General features: G+C 44.5%; 1 protein-coding gene and 1 long non-coding RNA gene across 2 annotated transcripts in view; one reads left to right on the top strand and one right to left on the bottom strand.

Annotated features, from left to right (window-relative positions):
- The window catches only part of LMAN1L (lectin, mannose binding 1 like), a 209,796-nt gene extending 196,835 nt beyond the window's left edge, over positions 1 to 12,961 (bottom strand). Inside the window, exons 1-2 of the mRNA XM_073579548.1 lie at positions 11,966 to 12,961; positions 11,079 to 11,233 (exon numbers count right to left, since the gene is read on the bottom strand). Coding sequence (XP_073435649.1) covers positions 11,079 to 11,233; positions 11,966 to 12,146 — 336 coding nt within the window. The 5' untranslated portion in view covers positions 12,147 to 12,961. The remainder of the gene's footprint in view (positions 1 to 11,078; positions 11,234 to 11,965) is intronic.
- LOC141093087 (uncharacterized) overlaps positions 1 to 19,513 on the top strand; it is a 163,089-nt gene that overhangs the window by 132,576 nt on the left and 11,000 nt on the right. The gene's annotated exons all lie outside the window — the stretch shown is intronic.

Below are 19,513 nucleotides of genomic sequence, written 5' to 3'. Positions count from 1 at the left end.
AAAAATGGGGGTTATTTGGCTAAGGTTGTGGGGGGGGAGGGCTGGCTGCAGGTTTTCATGTGCCCTGGGCGAAAGAGCGCCCCTTTAACACATACCACAACTCATCATGCTCCGACACGGCAGAGAAATAGCGGTATAGTACAATGAAAAATACCTCACTTTTTACATCTCATGACGAGACCCATCTATTTCTCCATACAGAATCATTGGTCCCATATAATGTTTGAAACAGTATATGATGAGCTCCACATAATGCTACAGTATATGTTGGTCCCCATGGATGAAGCTCCACTGTCTTATGGGCCCAAATAATGCTCCAAACATAATGGGCCCCATTTCTAATGCTCTAGTGTATAATGGGCCCTGTAAATGCTGCTCCAGTGTCTGATGTCCACCTTTGGAATGTTCCAGTGTATGGTGGGCACCATCTATCATTCTCCAGAGTATAGTGCTCCCCAAAAATTGCTGTCCCAACATTGAAAACAATCAAATAAGTCTCCTCGCTAGGGAATCCCTGTACTTGTCTGGATTCCTCGTCGTCCCCATCTTCCATCTCACTGCACAGTATTTCAACTTTGCAAGTGCTGTGATCCTGGGCAAGCAGGGGGGGCCCACTCGTTGGCGACGGCACTGGCACAGGGCCCCTGATAGTACGGTGGTGTGTCTGATGGCGGGTGGGCCGAACCTGCACTTTCATCTGCAGCTTCCTCTTTGTCACTGTGTAAGATGGAACTGTATATGGGAAGGGTAACCTGAGTTTCATCAGGGTCAGATTCAGGTCGTGTAGCGTGCGAGGGGAATGTAGTGGTCTGGGTCAATGTACCAGCAGATTCATCGAGCAGTGGCTGAGCATCAGTGCACTTGTGTCGCCCCCAGGAGTACGGTCGCCACAGTGGCATTACCTTCTTCCTAGGGAGTGTGATGTCATGCTTGGGAGCAACGAAGGATCTCTCTAGCAGGTTAACTGATTGGGCGGCGTTATTCCCACGAGTCATGACCCTCCAAACAGCGTTCATGAAGGCAAAGTGTTTGTTTTACGTGGGCAGTATGGTTGCAAAGCTGAACCTTAAAGGAATGTCCAGAAGGGCACCACCAGGAGTGGAGCCTACGGTTAAATTCGACTCCACCTGGGAAACCTCAACCATGCCAGCTACAGAACAGATGCACACATTGCAAGCTTAATTCCATTAACGAACGAGACTCCGTCATGCCCCGCGGTCCGAGTCCGGCTTACTAGAGGGACACGTGAGGCTCTGGCACATGAGATTGGCCAATAACTGGTGTGTCATGCCCTTACATGTCCGTGGCTGCATGTGCGCTACACTGAAAAGGCCAGCGTTTGTCGCTTACAGGTGCAGATAACCCGCTGAACAACGTTAGTGATGGGGATCACTGATTACAATTATTACCCGCGAACAATGATTTCCCAGTAAGTGCAGGTCAACCGCAGTTCCAGAATTAGGCCTAACCGTCATTCCTGAAAAAATGAAAAACTTACGTGTGCAAACCACAGGTGCTGTAGCTTGCTTAACAGCTCGCCAGCCGTTCTCACGCCCAGTATGGATTACACGTGATTGCACAAAGGTGAGAAAGGGTACCGTATCCCCAGATAACATGTATGGATAGCGTACAGATTCAAAATATATGTCTCAGGAGGCAGGCTCAGACGGTGTTAGGCCCAGTATGGATTGCACGTGATTGCACAAAGGTTAGAAAGGGTACCGTTTCCCCGGATAACATGTATGGATAGCGTACACATTCAAAATATATGTCTCAGGAGGCAGGCTCAGACGGTGTTAGGCCCAGTATGGATTGCACGTGATTGCACAAAGGTTAGAAAGGGTACCGTTTCCCCGGATAACATGTATGGATAGCGTACACATTCAAAATATATGTCTCAGGAGGCAGGCTCAGACGGTGTTAGGCCCAGTATGGATTGCATGTGATTGCACAAAGGTTAGAAAGGGTACCGTATCCCTGGATAACATGTATGGATAGCGTACACATTCAAAATATATGTCTCAGGAGGCAGACTCAGACGGTGTCAGGCACAGTATGGATTTGACGGCCCAGACTACACAGCGGAGGAGCAGGGAGAGGTAAAGATTGCAAATGCTGGGGCCCTGCCCAAGCAAGGGGGGCCCACTCGTGGGCGTCGGTACTGGCACTGGGCCCCTCATAATAACGGCGGTGTGTCTGACGGCGGGTGTGCACCACCACCGTCAGAGACACTTGATTGCACTATGAAGGACCCTGTACCAGTGCCCGCGCCTAAGAGTCGGCCTACCCACCTGTCCAGGGCAACAGCACTTGCACGGTGTCGTGCGCTAGGTGGTGACCCCGGCCATGGGGGGGGGGAGGCAGCACAGTTAGGGAGTTTTAGAAAGTGGCATATGTTGATGTTGGACATTCAGCTGATGCAAAAGGTGAAATAGGTCAAGTCCCAGGAAGAGGTGGACCAAAGCAAGCCATTTTTCTGTCACCCTATGTGTCATCAGAGGAAGGTGGGACAAAATCCTTGGAAACCCATGCGTGGTTCATTTTAATGAAGGTTAGATCATCCACATTTTGGGTTGACAGACGGGTCCTTTTTTCTGTCAGGATTGATCCAGCTGCACTGAAGACTCTTTCCGATAGCACACTTGCAGCTGGGCAAGCGAGCTCCTGTAAGGCATATTGTGCCAATTCAGGCCAGGTGTCCAGTTTAGCGGCCCAATAGTCAAAGGGGAATGACCTGTGTGGGAGAACATCGATATGGGAGGAAAAGTAGTTTGTAACCATAGTTGACAACTGCTGTCTCCTGTCACTTTCCATCGATGCAGTATTACCAGTTGTGTGAGCGGTACTTGAAAAATCAGTCCACAACATTGTCATGAAACCCCTGTCTCCAACGCCACTTCCGCTGTGTGCACCACGAACATCTCTGCCAAGCTGCCCCCGGCCCGTACGGCTCGTGTGAGAACCATCACCGCTGCTGTGTGCTGGGAATGCCTCAAGCAACCGATTTACCAGAGTTGCTTGTTTATTAGCCAATATTAGGTCAAGGTTCTCCTGTGGCATGAGGTTTTGTAATTTGCCTTTATAGCGTGGATCCAGGATGCTGGCCAACCAGTAGTCGTCATCGTTCATCATTTTGGCAATGCGTGGGTCCCTTTTTAGGATCTGCAAGGCATAATCTGACATGTGGGCCAATGTTCCCGGTGTCAATGATGCACTGCGAGTGCTGGTTGGAGGAGCACTTTCTGGCAAATCCACATCCCTCCAGTCACACACAAACCCTGTACCAGACCTTGCCACGCCAACATTTTCACTTGCCCCACGAGATGCATCCTCCTCCCCTAAGTAATCATCCCCATCATCCTCCTCCTCCTCCTCTTCTTCCTCCACCTCGTCCAGGAGAGGTCCCTGAGCAGACAATGGCTGAATGTCATCAAGGATTCCCTCCTCCTCTTCCTCCTCATCAACATTGGCTGCAGACGCCTGCTCCTTAAGGTGCGTCAAAGTTTGCATGAGCAGACGCATAAGTGGGATGCTCATGCTTAGGATGGCGTCGTCTGCGCTTACCAGCCGTGTGCATTCCTCAAAACACTGAAGGACTTTACAGAGGTCTTTCAGCTTCGACCACTGCACACCTGTCAACTCCATGTCTGCTCTCAAAGTGCCTGGCCGTGTATCCTCCCACAAATGCATTATGGCCTGCCTCTGCTCGCACAGCCGCTCCACCATGTGCAGGGTGGAGTTCCACCTTGTTGCAATGTCGATAATGAGGCGGTGGTTGGGAAGGTGGAGCAATCGCTGCAGCTTCTGCATACGAACGGAGTGTACAGGCGACCGGCGGATGTGCGCGCACAGTCTTCGCACCTTCTGGAGCAGGGCTGTTAACTCCGGATAATTTTTGAGGAAGCACTGCACCACCAGGTTCAAGGTGTGAGTCAAGCAAGGTATATGGCTGAGTTTTGAAAGGGCTATGGCTGCCACAAAATTACGGCCGTTATCACTAACTACCTTGCCTGCCTCAAGATGTACACTGCCCAGCCATGACTCAGTTTGTCGCTTCAAGTACTCGGCCAGCACCTCAGCGGTGTGTCTGTTGCCCAAACACATCATCTGCAACACAGCCTGCTGATGCTTTCCACTAGCTGCTCGATAGGGGGACACATCGTGTGCAACAGTGGCAGCTGCAGATGGGGTGCTCGTACGACTGCGCTCTGTGGACGAGCTTTCGCTTCTGGAGGAGGAGGGTCGAACGCCTACAGCCAACTGTTTCCTATACCGTGGGCTAGGCAGCACTGTCCCACCACCGCTGTCCCCTGTGGACCCTGCATCCACCACATTAACCCAGTGCGCAGTGATGGACACGTAACGTCCCTGGCCATGCCGACTGGACCATGCATCAGTTGTGAGGTGCACCTTTCCGCTCACTGACTGCTTGAGTGCATGGACAATGCGGTCTTTCACATGATGGTGGAGGGCTGGGATGGCTTTGCGAGAGAAGAAGTGGCGACTGGGTAGGTCATAGCGTGGTACTGCATAGGCCATGAGTTCGCGGAAAGCTGTGCTTTCCACCAACCGAAAGGGCATCATCTCAAACGAGATTAGTTTGGCAATGTGGGCGTTCAAACCCAGTGTACGCGGATGAGAGACTGAGTACTTTCTTGACCTACTCATAGTGTCTGGGAGGGTGAGCTGGACTTGAGAGCTGCATATGGTGGAAGTAGCGGTGGAGAGGGCGGACTGAGAGAGGGTTGATGATGGTGATGGAGTTGGTGTTCTTTCTGATGGCCTAGAATCAGTCTTTCGTTGATATAACAGTGGGATTCCCTGACTGCTGTGGCCTTGCAACGACACCTCAACATTTGCTGCTGTGCTAACCGGTGGGCTTACAGTGGGGGAAACAATGTAGCGTTGCTGACTACCTTCGTTGTGATCAGTTGCACATGTGGCACTTGAGGTTTGGTGTTGTGTCCACGCTTGCAAGTGCATGCTGGTTAAATGTCTAAGCATGCAACTGGTATTCAAATTTTTCAGATTTTTCCCTCGGCTAAAGGTCTTTGCGCACTTCTTACAGATAACCTTGGCCTGATCATGAGGATTTTGTTCAAAAAAGTGCCACACTGCACTCTTCCTACTTTGGCAGACATTTTGCGGCCTAGCACGCTGTGATCTTTTGACCCTCTGGACAAGCTGTCCAGCAACTCTTTTGATGTTTGGAACCTATCTTTGGAGTGCTCCGGGCCTGGCAGATAACAGCTGTTGCGATGTCGATGTCTGCTGTGGATGCTCCTCATCTGAGCTATTGGAAGCAGCACCCTCTTCCCCCAATGGATGCCAATCTGGGTCAACAACTGGGTCATCCATCACCTCCTCTTCTATGTCATGTGCACCTTCCTCTGTGTCACCGTGTATGGTGGTATAGTGTGCGGGAAGGGGCACCTGAGTCTCATCAGGGTCAGAATCTGGCTCTGTACACTGCAAGGACAATGTAGTGCTCTGAGTGAATGTACCAGCAGAATCATCCATCAGCGGCTGTGCATCAGTGCACTCCATGTCAGATTCATCTTGGCCTGGGTAATTCACCATTTCACTTGATAATCCAGGCATGGTATGTGAAAACAGCTCCATGGAGTAATCAGTAGTATGGCCTGCGTCATCCTTCAATCTTGGTTGGGGTGAAGGACACAAGGAAAGGTGTGGTTCATGAACATGAGCCTCCAATGACGACTCAGTGCTTTTACTTTTTACAACTGAAGAAGAGGAGGCGATAGAGCTGGAGGCTGAGTCAGCAATGTAAGACAAAACTTTTTCCTGATGCTCTGGCTTTAAAAGCGGTTTGCCAACTCCTAGAAAACTAAGCGTTCGAGGCCTTATGTAGCCAGACGATGACGCAGGCTCAACACCTCCTGCATTCGGTCCTATTTTGCTCTTGCCACTACCATCAGATCCACCACCAACACCATCATTACCAGCTGCCAACCCCCGCCCAATTCCACGGCCTCTTCCACCAGCCTTCCTCATTTTTGGTAGAAATGTAGACAAAATCCAACAAACTATATAGTAATGTAAAACAAGGTACAAGGTGTCTATAGGACAGGGGAGATTTTGAATTTCTGCAGACACTTGTGGACACTGGACACTTTTGTATTGTGTGAGGCCCACTGATATCTGAGCGCTATGTGACAGGCTCGATGGCACAGCTGTGACCAAAGTGACTAGAGGATAAGGGAGATTTTGAATTTCTGCAGACACTTGTGGACACTGGACACTTTTGGATTGTGTGAGGCCCAATGAATATCTGAGCGCTATGTGACAGGCTTGATGGCACAGCTGTGACCAAAGTGACTAGAGGATAAGGGAGATTTTGAATCTCTGCAGACACTTGTGGACACTGGACACTTTTGGATTGTGTGAGGCCCAATGAATATCTGAGCGCTATGTGACAGGCTCGATGGCACAGCTGTGACCAAAGTGACTAGAGGATAAGGGAGATTTTGAATCTCTGCACACACTTTTGGACACTGGACACTTTTGGATTGTGTGAGGCCCAATGAATATCTGAGCGCTATGTGACATGCTCGATGGCACAGCTGTGACCAAAGTGACTAGAGGATAAGGGAGATTTTGAATCTCTGCACACACTTTTGGACACTGGACACTTTTGGATTGTGTGAGGCCCAATGAATATCTGAGCGCTATGTGACAGGCTCGATGGCACAGCTGTGACCAAAGTGACTAGAGGATAAGGGAGATTTTGAATCTCTGCACACACTTTTGGACACTGGACACTTTTGGATTGTGTGAGGCCCAATGAATATCTGAGCGCTATGTGACAGGCTCGATGGCACAGCTGTGACCAAAGTGACTAGAGGATAAGGGAGATTTTGGATCTCTGCACACACTTTTGGACACTGGACACTTTTGGATTGTGTGAGGCCCAATGAATATCTGAGCGCTATGTGACAGGCTCGATGGCACAGCTGTGACCAAAGTGACTAGAGGATAAGGGAGATTTTGAATCTCTGCACACACTTTTGGACACTGGACACTTTTGGATTGTGTGAGGCCCAATGAATATCTGAGCGCTATGTGACAGGCTCGATGGCACAGCTGTGACCAAAGTGACTAGAGGATAAGGGAGATTTTGAATCTCTGCACACACTTTTGGACACTGGACACTTTTGGATTGTGTGAGGCCCAATGAATATCTGAGCGCTATGTGACAGGCTCGATGGCACAGCTGTGACCAAAGTGACTAGAGGATAAGGGAGATTTTGAATCTCTGCACACACTTTTGGACACTGGACACTTTTGGATTGTGTGAGGCCCAATGAATATCTGAGCGCTATGTGACAGGCTCGATGGCACAGCTGTGACCAAAGTGACTAGAGGATAAGGGAGATTTTGAATCTCTGCACACACTTTTGGACACTGGACACTTTTGGATTGTGTGAGGCCCAATGAATATCTGAGCGCTATGTGACAGGCTCGATGGCACAGCTGTGACCAAAGTGACTAGAGGATAAGGGAGATTTTGGATCTCTGCACACACTTTTGGACACTGGACACTTTTGGATTGTGTGAGGCCCAATGAATATCTGAGCGCTATGTGACAGGCTCGATGGCACAGCTATGACCAGAGTGACTAGAGGATAAGGGAGATTTTGAATCTCTGCACACACTTTTGGACACTGGACACTTTTGGATTGTGTGAGGCCCAATGAATATCTGAGCGCTATGTGACAGGCTCGATGGCACAGCTGTGACCAAAGTGACTAGAGGATAAGGGAGATTTTGAATCTCTGCACACACTTTTGGACACTGGACACTTTTGGATTGTGTGAGGCCCAATGAATATCTGAGCGCTATGTGACAGGCTCGATGGCACAGCTGTGACCAAAGTGACTAGAGGATAAGGGAGATTGGATTGCTTTTAAAAAAGCAGTTTGCGGAGCAGTGGGTAAACAGCAATGCAGGAATGTCAGGAAGCCTTAGAAGGCAGCCCAACAACCAACACCACTGATACACCACTATATAGCCTCCCCTTGCACTGCACACACAGTGACTGGTGTGTTGTGCAGGCCAAATCGCTAGCAGCAGAAGCAGTTTTTTTGTCTTCTTCCCTGCCTAACGCTCTCCCTACAGAATCAGCAGCAACCTCTCCCTATACTGAGATCGGCAGAAGTAAGATGGCGGTCGGCGTGCACGCCCTTTTATACCCCCTGTGACGCCCACCAAAGCAAGCCAATCACTTGCATGCCCTTCTAAAAGATGGTGGTGACCTTTGCCTATGTCATCACGTTGCCCACAGTTTCCGTGGATCCTGATTGGCTGAAAAAGAGCGCAAAACAAACTTTTGAAACGCGACTTTGGCGCGTAAGTCGCCGACCTCGTGGCCGACCTCATCCTAGGGTCGGGTTTCGTTTCATGAAACCCGACTTTGCCAAAAGTCGGCGACTTTTGAAATTTTTCGACCCGTTTCGCTCAACTCTAATCAGGGGTTCTGTAAAAAGAAAACCACGGTCAGGTAGACCAACAACTGCTAGGAAAATTGTTCAGGATGCAAAGAAAAACTCAGAAATAACATCAGCTGAAATACTGGACTCTCTGAAAACTAGCGGTGTGGCTGTTTCAAGATGCACAATAAGGAGGCACTTGAAGAAAAATGGGCTGCATGGTTGAGTCGCCAGAAGAAAGCCATTACTGCGCAAATGCCACTAAGTATCTTGCCTACAATACGCAAAACAGCAAAGAGACAAGCCTCAAAACTTCTGGAACAAGGTAATTTGGAGTGAGGAGACCAAAATTGAACTTTTTGGCCACAACCATAAATGTTACATTTGGAGAGAGGTCAACAAGGCCTCTGATGAAAGGAACACCATTCCTACTGTAAAGCACGGAGGTGGATCGCTGATGTTTTGCGCATGTGTGAGCTACAAAGGAACAGGAAACAAAGTTGAAGGAAAGATGAGCACAGCATGTTATCAGCAAATACAGGAGGCAAATTTGCAATCATCAGCCCGGAAGCTGCGCATGGGACGTACTTGAACATTCCAACATGACAGCAATCCAAAACACAAGGCCAAGTTGACCTGTCATTGGCTACTGCAGAAAAAAGTGAAGATTCTTAAGTGGCCATCTCAGTCTCCTGACCTCAATATCATTGAGCCACTCTGGAGAGATCTCAAGCACGCAGTTCATGCTAGACAGCCCAGGAATTTACAGGAACTGGAGACTTTTTACCAAGAAGAGTGGGCAGCTTTACCCTCTGAGAAAATAAAGAACCTCATCCACAACTACCACAAAAGACTTCAAGCTGTTATTGATGTTAGAGGGGGCAATACACGGTATTAAGATATGTGAACTTTTGATCAGGCTCATTTGGATGTTTTGGGTTATCATGAGTTAAAAAGAGAAACAGTTTGACAATAAATGGCTTCACCCCACCACTACCCATGAGTGGAGAAAAAATTTTGGTGCTACCATTCATATTCTCTGAAAAAAGGCCAATAAAGCAAAAATTCTGACGGAGTATGTAAACTTTTGAGCACAACTGTAAGTCCATGTCAAAATATATACGGTATGTTGCTCGCTTGTTTCCTATACCTAGTAGACCTTAGAATAAGCACAATAGTAGTTAAACATGCTACTAAAACCAGAGACAGGAGTTGCCAGAGAAAGAACAGTGCAGTGTACAATCAATTCTGGTGCTTCCCATGCTCTCCTCACCCACAACTAGAGGACACCTCAGTCAATAGTTAACTGGAGTTAGGAATATAGATTCAGTAATTTAATTATTAATGAGTTTGAAAGGTATCTAACAACAAGAAACAGTCTTAAAGGGAATCTGCCTGTAGGGTCAACCCTCCTAAACCGTCTATATGGTCATGTAGGTTATAGAAATGATACCTTAAGATCTGTGATCTGATGTTTTATTCCAGAAAAATAAATTTTTTCCTTAATATGTAAATGGGATGTTAAGATCTATGGGCAGGACATTTCTCTCCCCAATAGTTTGCCTTCAGATCTTATTTTAAATTAAAAGGGGCGTTACCAGTGTGAGATATGTAAATCAGGAGAGCAGACTGTCAGTCATTACATGTTTCACTCGTTATTCCCCTTTTCATTTAAAATAAGCTCTGGAGGCAGATTCTCAGGGAGTTCTGTCTCCGGCCCATAGATCTTAACAGCTCATTTATATTTTATATAATTTTATTCAACTTTCTTTCACCTATATGCCCATATAGATGGTCTAGGAGGGATGATCCAACTTAGAGAGTTGCTTTAGGACTTGCTCACACCAGCGTATACATTAGAGGAGTGACATCTGATTTCTTTTATCAGATAGCATTCGGACCAATGCTATACAATGGGGCAGTGCTGATACAAAGAAAGCTGTGATTTCACTTTGAAATTGGATGCCACTCACCCATTCTAGTCTATGGGTGCATGGAAAACATCAGACTGCACTCGTATTATAACGGAGTGCAGTCTGATTACCATGGACTCATAGAATGGAGAAGATGGCGAAATTTTGTTCTCCATCTTTTCGTCATCAAAGACAATCTGATCACACTCTGATCAGAGTGTCATTTGCATAATCAGCCCGAATCTCTCATATGATAGAATCTAAGGCCATCTGACAGTAGCCTTACAGTGACTGTTCATCCATTTTAGAAGTCACTGTCACCTCTAAGCGTTGGTTACCTGCTATTTCCCTGCATATCTGCTGCGGTGATCTGACACAGCTCATCTACACTGACCACAAGGGTCTGAGGTACATCGGTCCCTCAAGTCACAATAGCAATTACAGTGGTGCTTGAAAGTTTGTGAACCCTTCAGAATTTTCCATTGATCTGCATAAATTTGACCTAAAACTATTGTCAGATTTTCACACAAGTCTTAAAAGTAGAAAAAGAGAACCAAATCAAACAAATTAGTCAAAAATATGAAACTTTTTAAAGAGTCATTTTTAAATAGTAAAATGATTCTCATATCTCACATCTGTGTGGCAAATGTATGTGAACCTGGAGAGTTGCTCTAAAGCTTCTTTCTCCCATATACAATATTAAGATTCTGTTTACCAGTCCCTCTGCCCCTTCACGTCCATGACCGGAGATCGTTATAGACATCTCTACTTCCCAGTGTGGAAAAGAAGAATTATTCTTAGTCCACATCGAACCTTTGCGATTTTTCAGTGATGAAACAAGGCGAACTTCATCAGGACCAGAAACAGCATCTACAAAGATACATATGTCACAATTTAACTGAAACATTGAAAATTATTATCCTAATTCAAGAATTTGTGCAAAAGAGCGAAAGGGAATCTGACATCAGGATTTTATACCCAAACTACAGTACAGCATCGTAATCCTAAATTACTAAATACGATGTCACAATAGAAACTGAATACTTTTTTTTTTTAATAGATCCTAGCCCTGGTGAGACGGATGCACTTACTTTGAAAATACTTGTCAGGATGGCTGCATAGATTCTGATAATAAAATGTTAATTTAAAGCAAGAGGGTACATTGGTCCACATGCACTACAGGTATTCTTTGTCAGTCTCTTTTATTTTACAAGTTTTTTTTTAAATTTTGTTACACATTTATCACTTGTCATTTGTTACTTTTGCCACATTTTAGACCAGAGATATTGTGGCACATGTAGGGGTATGATACAAAGGGTTATAAATTGCATAAAAGGAGAATTTGCCATTATTTCAACCAAGAAAGTGGTTTGTGATACCAAAATAAAAACCTAAGAGAAGGTAAATTACTGCCATAATGTCTCATCTAACCATGTGGCTTTGGCCTCCATTTCTTCTTCTTTTTTTTTTTTTTTTTTTTTTAAATTGTTATACATCATACAAAATATATTTGCCATCTAGGAAGTTACACAAGTGGAGCTCGGTATACATAATGTAAAATGTGTGTATTTAATACAGTCTTGTACTGTAAAATAAAATTACCTCCATAGGTCTCCCAGAAGGGTAGAGTCCCATCAGGAAGGGTGACATGAGGACTCTTGAAACTGTACTTGTACTCAAACCTGCGGTGAGCCGGCTCGTCCTGTGCAAGGTAACAAGGTGCGAGGAGGGACAGAAGCAAGAACCAACCAGGGAAACACATCTGTAGGTCAGTATGGACCATCGGTAGACAATGATCAGAGGAGAACCACGCTAGCCACACAAGCCAGAGAGGACCAAGGAGGCAGGTTAGAAGGGAAGAAAACCCGGCGTTTGCTGATTGGGTAAAGGACTCATTGATCAGTTAGCAGAATTGGAGCAGCTGGATATTCCCACACATGGAGGGTTAATTTGTAACCTTTAACTTTCACCTATGCGCCAAGGTATAATGAACATTTTCCTATATAAACATGTCAAATATATTAGACCCAAAATGAAAGAATTTGTCTCAAAACCCTTTACAAAATATACAATATATACACTGGTGATATTGAGCTAAGGTTAGAAAAGCAAAGACATTTTTCTGCATTTAGGTTTGCTCGTATAGTGGATGAAAACAAATAGGAGTCATTTATCAAACAGTTTAAAGTCTCTTTAAAAATACTATAGAATTGTAGTTCAAGCAATTTTCTGATATAATGTCAAAATCTTATCTACTAAAACCTGCAAGGAAATAAAATCACTGTTATTCTGCAGGCAACAAAAGAAAAAAAGAGTTATGGATGAGAATCAGTATTCTTGTATGTGCGTTCACCATATTTTTTGTACTCTAAGACGCACCAGACCATAAGATGCACCTGGGTTTTAGAGGAGGAAATTAGGGGAAAAAATGAAGCAAAAAATTTGGTCAATTCTGTACTTAATATCCCCTATCCTGGTATGCATGGCCCCTCATCCCTATCCTGACATACATGGCCCTCATCCCCATCCTGGTATGCATGCCTCCTCATCCCTAGCTTGGTATGCATGGCCCCCTCACCCTTATCCTGGCAGGAATGATCGCCCTCATTCCTATACTGATATGCAGGGTCCCCATCTCACCCAAGTATGCATGGGCCCATCCTTATTCTGGTATGATTGGCCCGCATCCTGGTCCTGATATGCATGATCCCATCAGAAAAGATTAAAAAAAAAAAACAAAAAAACATTATACTTACCTTCCTCCTCTCCTTCGCAGCATCTTGTTCTGATGCCAGCAGCTGCTTAATGCTTGTAAGCAGTGCACGGCAGGGACATCATGCGCTGGTCACAAACAGAGCACAGCTCCTGGAATACTCGCCGGGACTGTTCATCACAGAGAGCAGTGAGTATTCATTGCTCTTCAGTAGCGGGCAGTGTCAGCCACCGGCTTCCTGCTGCTGCTGCCAATACTTGAGAAATGAATATTCTGGAATGCAGTGAATATTCATTTCTCTTTAGCAGTGGGCACAGGACTCCTGCCTCTGTGACCTGCAACTCCGCCGAAACCGCTCCCCCACCTCCCCACCACAACCGGTACATCCGGACTATAAGATGCACCCCCCTTTTTCCTCCACATTTTGACAGGAAAAAAATGCGTCTTATAGTCCGAAAAATACGGTATATATTAGACATAGTACCATGCAAAAGTTTTAGTGAGGTTTGGGAAAAAAAATGCTAGAAAGTAAAAATACTTTAAAAGATAGAGGAGTTAATTTATTTTTATCAATTAAAATGCAAAGTGAATGAACAAAAAAGAAATCTAAATGAAGCCAACATTTGGCTTGACCACACATTGCCTTTAAAACAGCATCACTTCTTCTAGGTACTCTTGCAGAAAGTCAGGGATTTTGTAGGATTACAGTCAGGGTGTATGAATAAAGAATTGGGACCCAGCTGCATGCTTGTATTGTTCGGAGAAGTCTGCCCAGAAGTGGTCATGGAAGAACTGTGGCCAAAAGGCCATATGTTCAACATGGAAACAGGTCTAGGCGACTGCAAGAGAAAATACTTTCGTCTTTAAAACACATGTCAAACTCTAGCCCACAGGGTGAGTATATTTGGCCAGCGACACCTGGGAGGAGGACCATCCACTCAGCATTGCATTTTCAGCTGTATCTGCACGCTGGATGCCAATACAGTTGAAAGCAAAGATGGAGGAGGCAGCGTCCTTCCACCATCAATCTCCCTCTGTTTCTGACGTCTCAGCGCAGACGCATCATTACAACGCACCCGCTGTGCCAAAACTGAATCAGCAGGGCAACTAGGAGGTTTTTTTAAATTTGGGGCCCATTATACTGTAACAAGGACAATGCAGGGCCCTGGTACACTGTATGGAGCACTAAGTGGGGCCCTTTGCACTGTATGGATGACTATGTGGTGCAAATTATACTGTATGGAGCACTATGTGGGGTCCATTATACTGTGTGGGATTCACAATTAGGGAATCATACTGTGATAGGGTCACCATACTTTATTGGGTTGGTTGAAGGGGAGGGGTACAGTAGGCTCATCATACCGTGTGTGTGTAAGGTACTGTGGGATTATCATTTGGTGCTTGGGGGCACTTTTTTGGCATCATAGTTTATTAGCTATCTTATTAAAGTTTTTTTATCCCTTGTTAATACATATTTAAATTAGGCCATTGGGCCATATACTTTTAACTGCTCTTAGAATAAAATATTGGAACAATATAAGTTCTACAAGATCTATTAATTAAAATGTACTTTTTACTTTAAGTTTGCTTTCATATGAAAAGGATCGTGGTAATATTTGATAAAAAAAAGTCTACAATTGAGGAAGTTTTTCCTTAATAAATATCAAGGTCGGCCTGCGACTTTCTCCAAGCTTTTAGGCTATGTGCACACGCTGCGGTTTTTGCTGCGGTTCCGCTGCGGTTTTGACCCTGCGGAACCGCAGCAGTTCCGCAGACATGGTACTTTACCATGTTAGCCAATGGGTTTTCAAAACCGCAGTGCTCACGCTGCGGTTTTTTTCCGCACGGTTTTGCTGCGTTTTTTTTTTCCGCAGCATGTCAATTATTTCTGCGGATTCTGCTGCGGTTTCACACCTTTAACATAGTAGAGGTGTGAAACCGCAGGTCACTTTACCTGCGTTTCCGCGCGGAAAAAAACGCAGCGGAATCCGCAACGTGTGCACATAGCCTTAAATTTGGCCCTCTGTATATTTGAGCTTGACATCCCTGCTTTAACAAAAGGCAGTTTGTTCACCAAAGAGCTGAAAAGCAGTACAAGTGTCTGCAGGCAACAGGTAAGCCTTGTGGAGGTTCCTTGCAAGTTTGGGGTTTCATTTCAGCAAATGGAGCTGGGGACTTGGACAGGATTAACCCCTTCACCCCCAAGGGTGGTTTGCACTTTCATGACCGGGCCAATTTTTACAAATCTGACCACTGTCCCTTTATGAGGTAATAACTCTGAAACACTTCCATGGATCCCGGTGATTCTGACACTGTTTTCTCGTGACATATTGTACTTCATGTTAGTGGTAAAATTTCATTCATATAACTTACGTTTATTTGTGAAAAAAACGGAAATTTGGCGAAAATTTTGAAAATTTCGCAATTTTCCAACTTTGAATTTTTATGCCCTTAAATCACAGAGATACGGCACACAAAAAACTTAATACGTAACATTTCCCACATGCTTAATTTACATCAGCACAATTTTGGAACCAAAATTTTTTTTTGTTAGGAAGTTATAAGGGTTAAAAGTTGACCAGCGATTTCTCATTTTTACAACACCATTTTATTTTTACGGACCACATCACATTTGAAGCCACTTTGAGGGGTCTATATGATAGAAAATACCCAAAAGTGACACCATTCTAAAAACTGCACCCCTCAAGGTTCTCAAAACCACATTCAAGAAGTTTATTAACCCTTCAGGTGCTTCACAGGAATTTTTTGAATATTTAAAAAAAAAAATGAACATTTAACTTTTTCACAAAAAAAATAATTCAGGTTCAATTTTTTTTTATTTTACCAAGGGTAAAAGGAGAAATTGGACTGGAAAAGTTATTGTGCAATTTGTCCTTAGTACGCTGATACCTGATATGTGGGGGGGAACCACTGTTTCAGCGCATGGCTGAGTTCAGAAGGGAAGGAGCGCCGTTTGACTTTTTCAATGCAAAATTGGCTGGAATTCTGATCGGATGCCATGTCACGTTTGGAGAGTCCCTGATGTACCTAAACAGTGGAAACCCCCCACAAGTGACCCCATTTTGGAAACTAGACCCCCCAAGGAACTTATCTAGAAATGTGGTGAGAACTTTGAACCCACAAGGGCTTCACAGAAGTTTATAACGTACAGCTGTACAATTAAAAAATAATTTTTTCCACAAAAATGATCTTTTCACCCCAATTTTTATTTTCCCAAGGGTAACAGGACCCTAAAAGTTATTGTGCAATTTGTCGCCCCTGATGTACCTAAACAGTGGAATACCCCCCGCAAGTGACCCCATTTTGGAAACTAGACCCCCAAGGAACTTATCTAGATATGTGGTGAGAACTTTGAACCCACAAGGGCTTCACAGAAGTTTATAACATACAGCGGTACAATTAAAAAATCATACTTTTTCCACAAAAATGATCTTTTCACCCCCAATTTTTATTTTCCCAAGGGTAACAGGACCCTAAAAGTTATTGTGCAATTTGTCCTGAGTACGCTGATACCCCACATGTGGGGGTATACCACTATTTGGGCGCATGGCAGAGATCGGAAGGGAAACCGCGCCATTTGACTTTTTTGGCTGGGATTGAGATCGGACACCATGTCGCGTTTGGAAAGCCCCTGATGTACCTAAACAGTTGAATCCCCCCACAAGTGACCCCATTTTGGAAACTAGACCCCCTAAGGAACTTATCTAGATGTGTGGTGAGCACTTTGAACTCCCCCAGTGCTTCACAGAAGTTTATAACGCCCGGGCGCGAAAATAAAAAAATCGTATTTTTTTCCACAAACATGATCATTTAGTCCCCAATTTTTTTATTTTCCCAAGGGTACCAGGAGAAAATAGACCCCAAAAGTTGTTGTCCAATTTGTCCTGAGTACACTGATACCCCATATGTGGGAGAAAACTACTGTATGGGCCCACGTCGGGGCTCGGAAGGGAAGCAGTGACGTTTTGGAATGCAGACTTTGATGGAATGCTCTGCGGGTGTCATGTTGCCTTTGGAGAGCCCCTAATGTGCCTAAACAGTGGAAACTCCTCACAATTGACCCCATTTTGGAAACTAGACCCCCCACGGAACTTATCTAGATGTGTGGTGAGCGCTTTGAACCCCCAAGGGCTTCACAGAAGTTTATAACGCCCGGGCGTGAAAATAAAAAAAATAATTTTTTTCCCACAAAAATGATATTTTTGCCCCCAATTTTTTATTTTCCTAAGGGCAACAGGAGAAATAGGACCCCAAAAGTTGCTTTGCAATTTGTCCTGAGTAGGCTGATACCCCATATGTGGGGGTTAAACACTGTTTGGGCGCATGGCAGAGCTTGGAAGGGAAGGAGCACCATTTGACTTTTTCAACGCAGAATTGGCTGGAATTGAGATCAGACGCCATGTTGCGTTTGGAGAGCACCTGATGTGCCCAAACAGTAGAAACCCCCCAATTCTAACTCCAACCCTAACCCAAACACACCCCTAACCCTAATCTCAGCCCTAACCCTAACCCTAGCCCTAACCCTAGCGGAAAAATGGAAATAAATACATTTTTTTAATTTTATTATTTTTCCCTAACTAAGGGGGTGATAACAGGGGGTTTGATTTACTACTTATGGCGGTTTTTATTTTTAGCAGCTGTCACATGCTAAAAGACGCTTTTTATTGTAAAAATAGGTTTTTGCTTCACCACATATTGAGAACTATAATTTTTCCGTATTTTGACCCACTGAGTCACGTGAGGTCTTATTTTTTGCGGGACGAGTTGACATTTTTATTGGTATCATGTTCGGGCACGTGACTTTTTTTATCGCTTTTTATTTCCGATTTTTGGGACGCAGAATGAACAAAAACCAGCGTTTCATGAATTTCTTTTGGGGGGGTGCGTTTACACCTTTCCACGTGCGGTAAAATTGATAAAGCGGTTTTATTCTTCGGGATACCTCATTTATGTCATTTTTTTATGTTTTGGCGCTTTTATGCAATAAAAACTATTTTATATAAAAAATAATTATTTTTGCATCACTTTATTCTGCGAGCTATAACTTAATTTTTTCTCTGATGATGCTGTGTGGCGGTTCGTTTCTTGCGGGACAAGATGACGTTTTCAGCGTTACCATGGATATTTATATGCGTCTTTTTGATCACGCGTTATTGCACTTTTTGTTCGGCGGTATGATAATAAATCATTATTGTTTGCTTCGTTTTTTATTTTTATTTTTTAAGGGGTTTGCTAAAGGGGTTAGCTAATGGGATAGTTTTATAGGGCAGGTCGTTACGGACTCGGCGATACCAAATCTGTGTACTTTTATTGTTTTGTTTTTATTTCCAAAAAATGAATTAGGGAATATTTTTTTTTTTAATTTATTTAGCGATTTTTTTAAAATTATTTTTACACTTTTTTTTTTTTTTTTAACTTTATTAGGTTGTCCCAGATCACTGTGACAGATCAGCAATGTCACAGGCAGTGCAGAAGGCTTCCTCATGCCTGCGCTTTGCAGGCACTGAGGAAGCCAGCTCCCTGCAGGCCCCCGAAGGTCCCCGTCGCCATCTTGGATCGGGGGACCTGCAGTGAAAGAGCCCCCCGCAGCAGCGCTGTACATTGCGCTGCTGTGGGGGGCTCAGGGAAGCACAGAGGGAGCCCCCTCCCTGCCGATGCTTCCCTTTAACCCCCGGTACACCACGATCGTGTTTGATCGCGGTGTGCAAGGGGTTAACGTGTCGGGGTGGTCACACATAGTGCCGGGTGTCAGCTGTGATAAACATCAGCGGCGCTCACCACGTGGGCGCCACTGATCGCGCTAGACGTACTATCCCGTCCATGGGCATAGGGTCCCATGGACGGGATAGTACTTCTGATGTCAGAAAGGGGTTAAAGGTGTCCTCAATGCTGAGAAATGCAGGTAGCTATTTATCCACCATGCAATACCATGCAGGAGGTATATGACTTTCTCCAAAATTATTCTACAGCATCACAACATCAATGAAATATTAAGGTAAGTGTGTGTATTTATGCATGCGGCGCTCATACTCAATATTGAATAAATCAAGATGTTTTGTTTTCATTTTTCTTAATTTGAATATCATTAACATGTCTATCAATCCTGTGATTTCCATAATTCCATGACTTTTCCATCTTGGTGTTTCAATTTTGATGTTGAAAAGTGTGTGTAATATATGTCGCCATGTAACCCTAGCTCAAGAATGACAGCTATAATATATATACTGTATATATATATATATATATATATATATATATATATATATATATATATATATATATATATATTTTTTTTTACACACAGTTGAAACCAGAAGTTTACATACACTATATAAAAAGACACAGAAGAATTGTTTCTCTCAATATCTGACATAAAATCAGAATAAACCCTTCATGTTTTAGGTCAGTTAGGATTT

Source organism: Dendrobates tinctorius, unplaced genomic scaffold, assembly GCF_039654945.1.
Source record: "Dendrobates tinctorius isolate UK_male_01 unplaced genomic scaffold, ASM3965494v1 ptg000062l, whole genome shotgun sequence".
NCBI classification, from domain to species: Eukaryota; Metazoa; Chordata; class Amphibia; order Anura; family Dendrobatidae; genus Dendrobates; species Dendrobates tinctorius.
The sequence above is the reverse complement of the archived record's forward strand: the minus strand, read 5'-3'. Positions and strand labels throughout refer to the sequence as shown.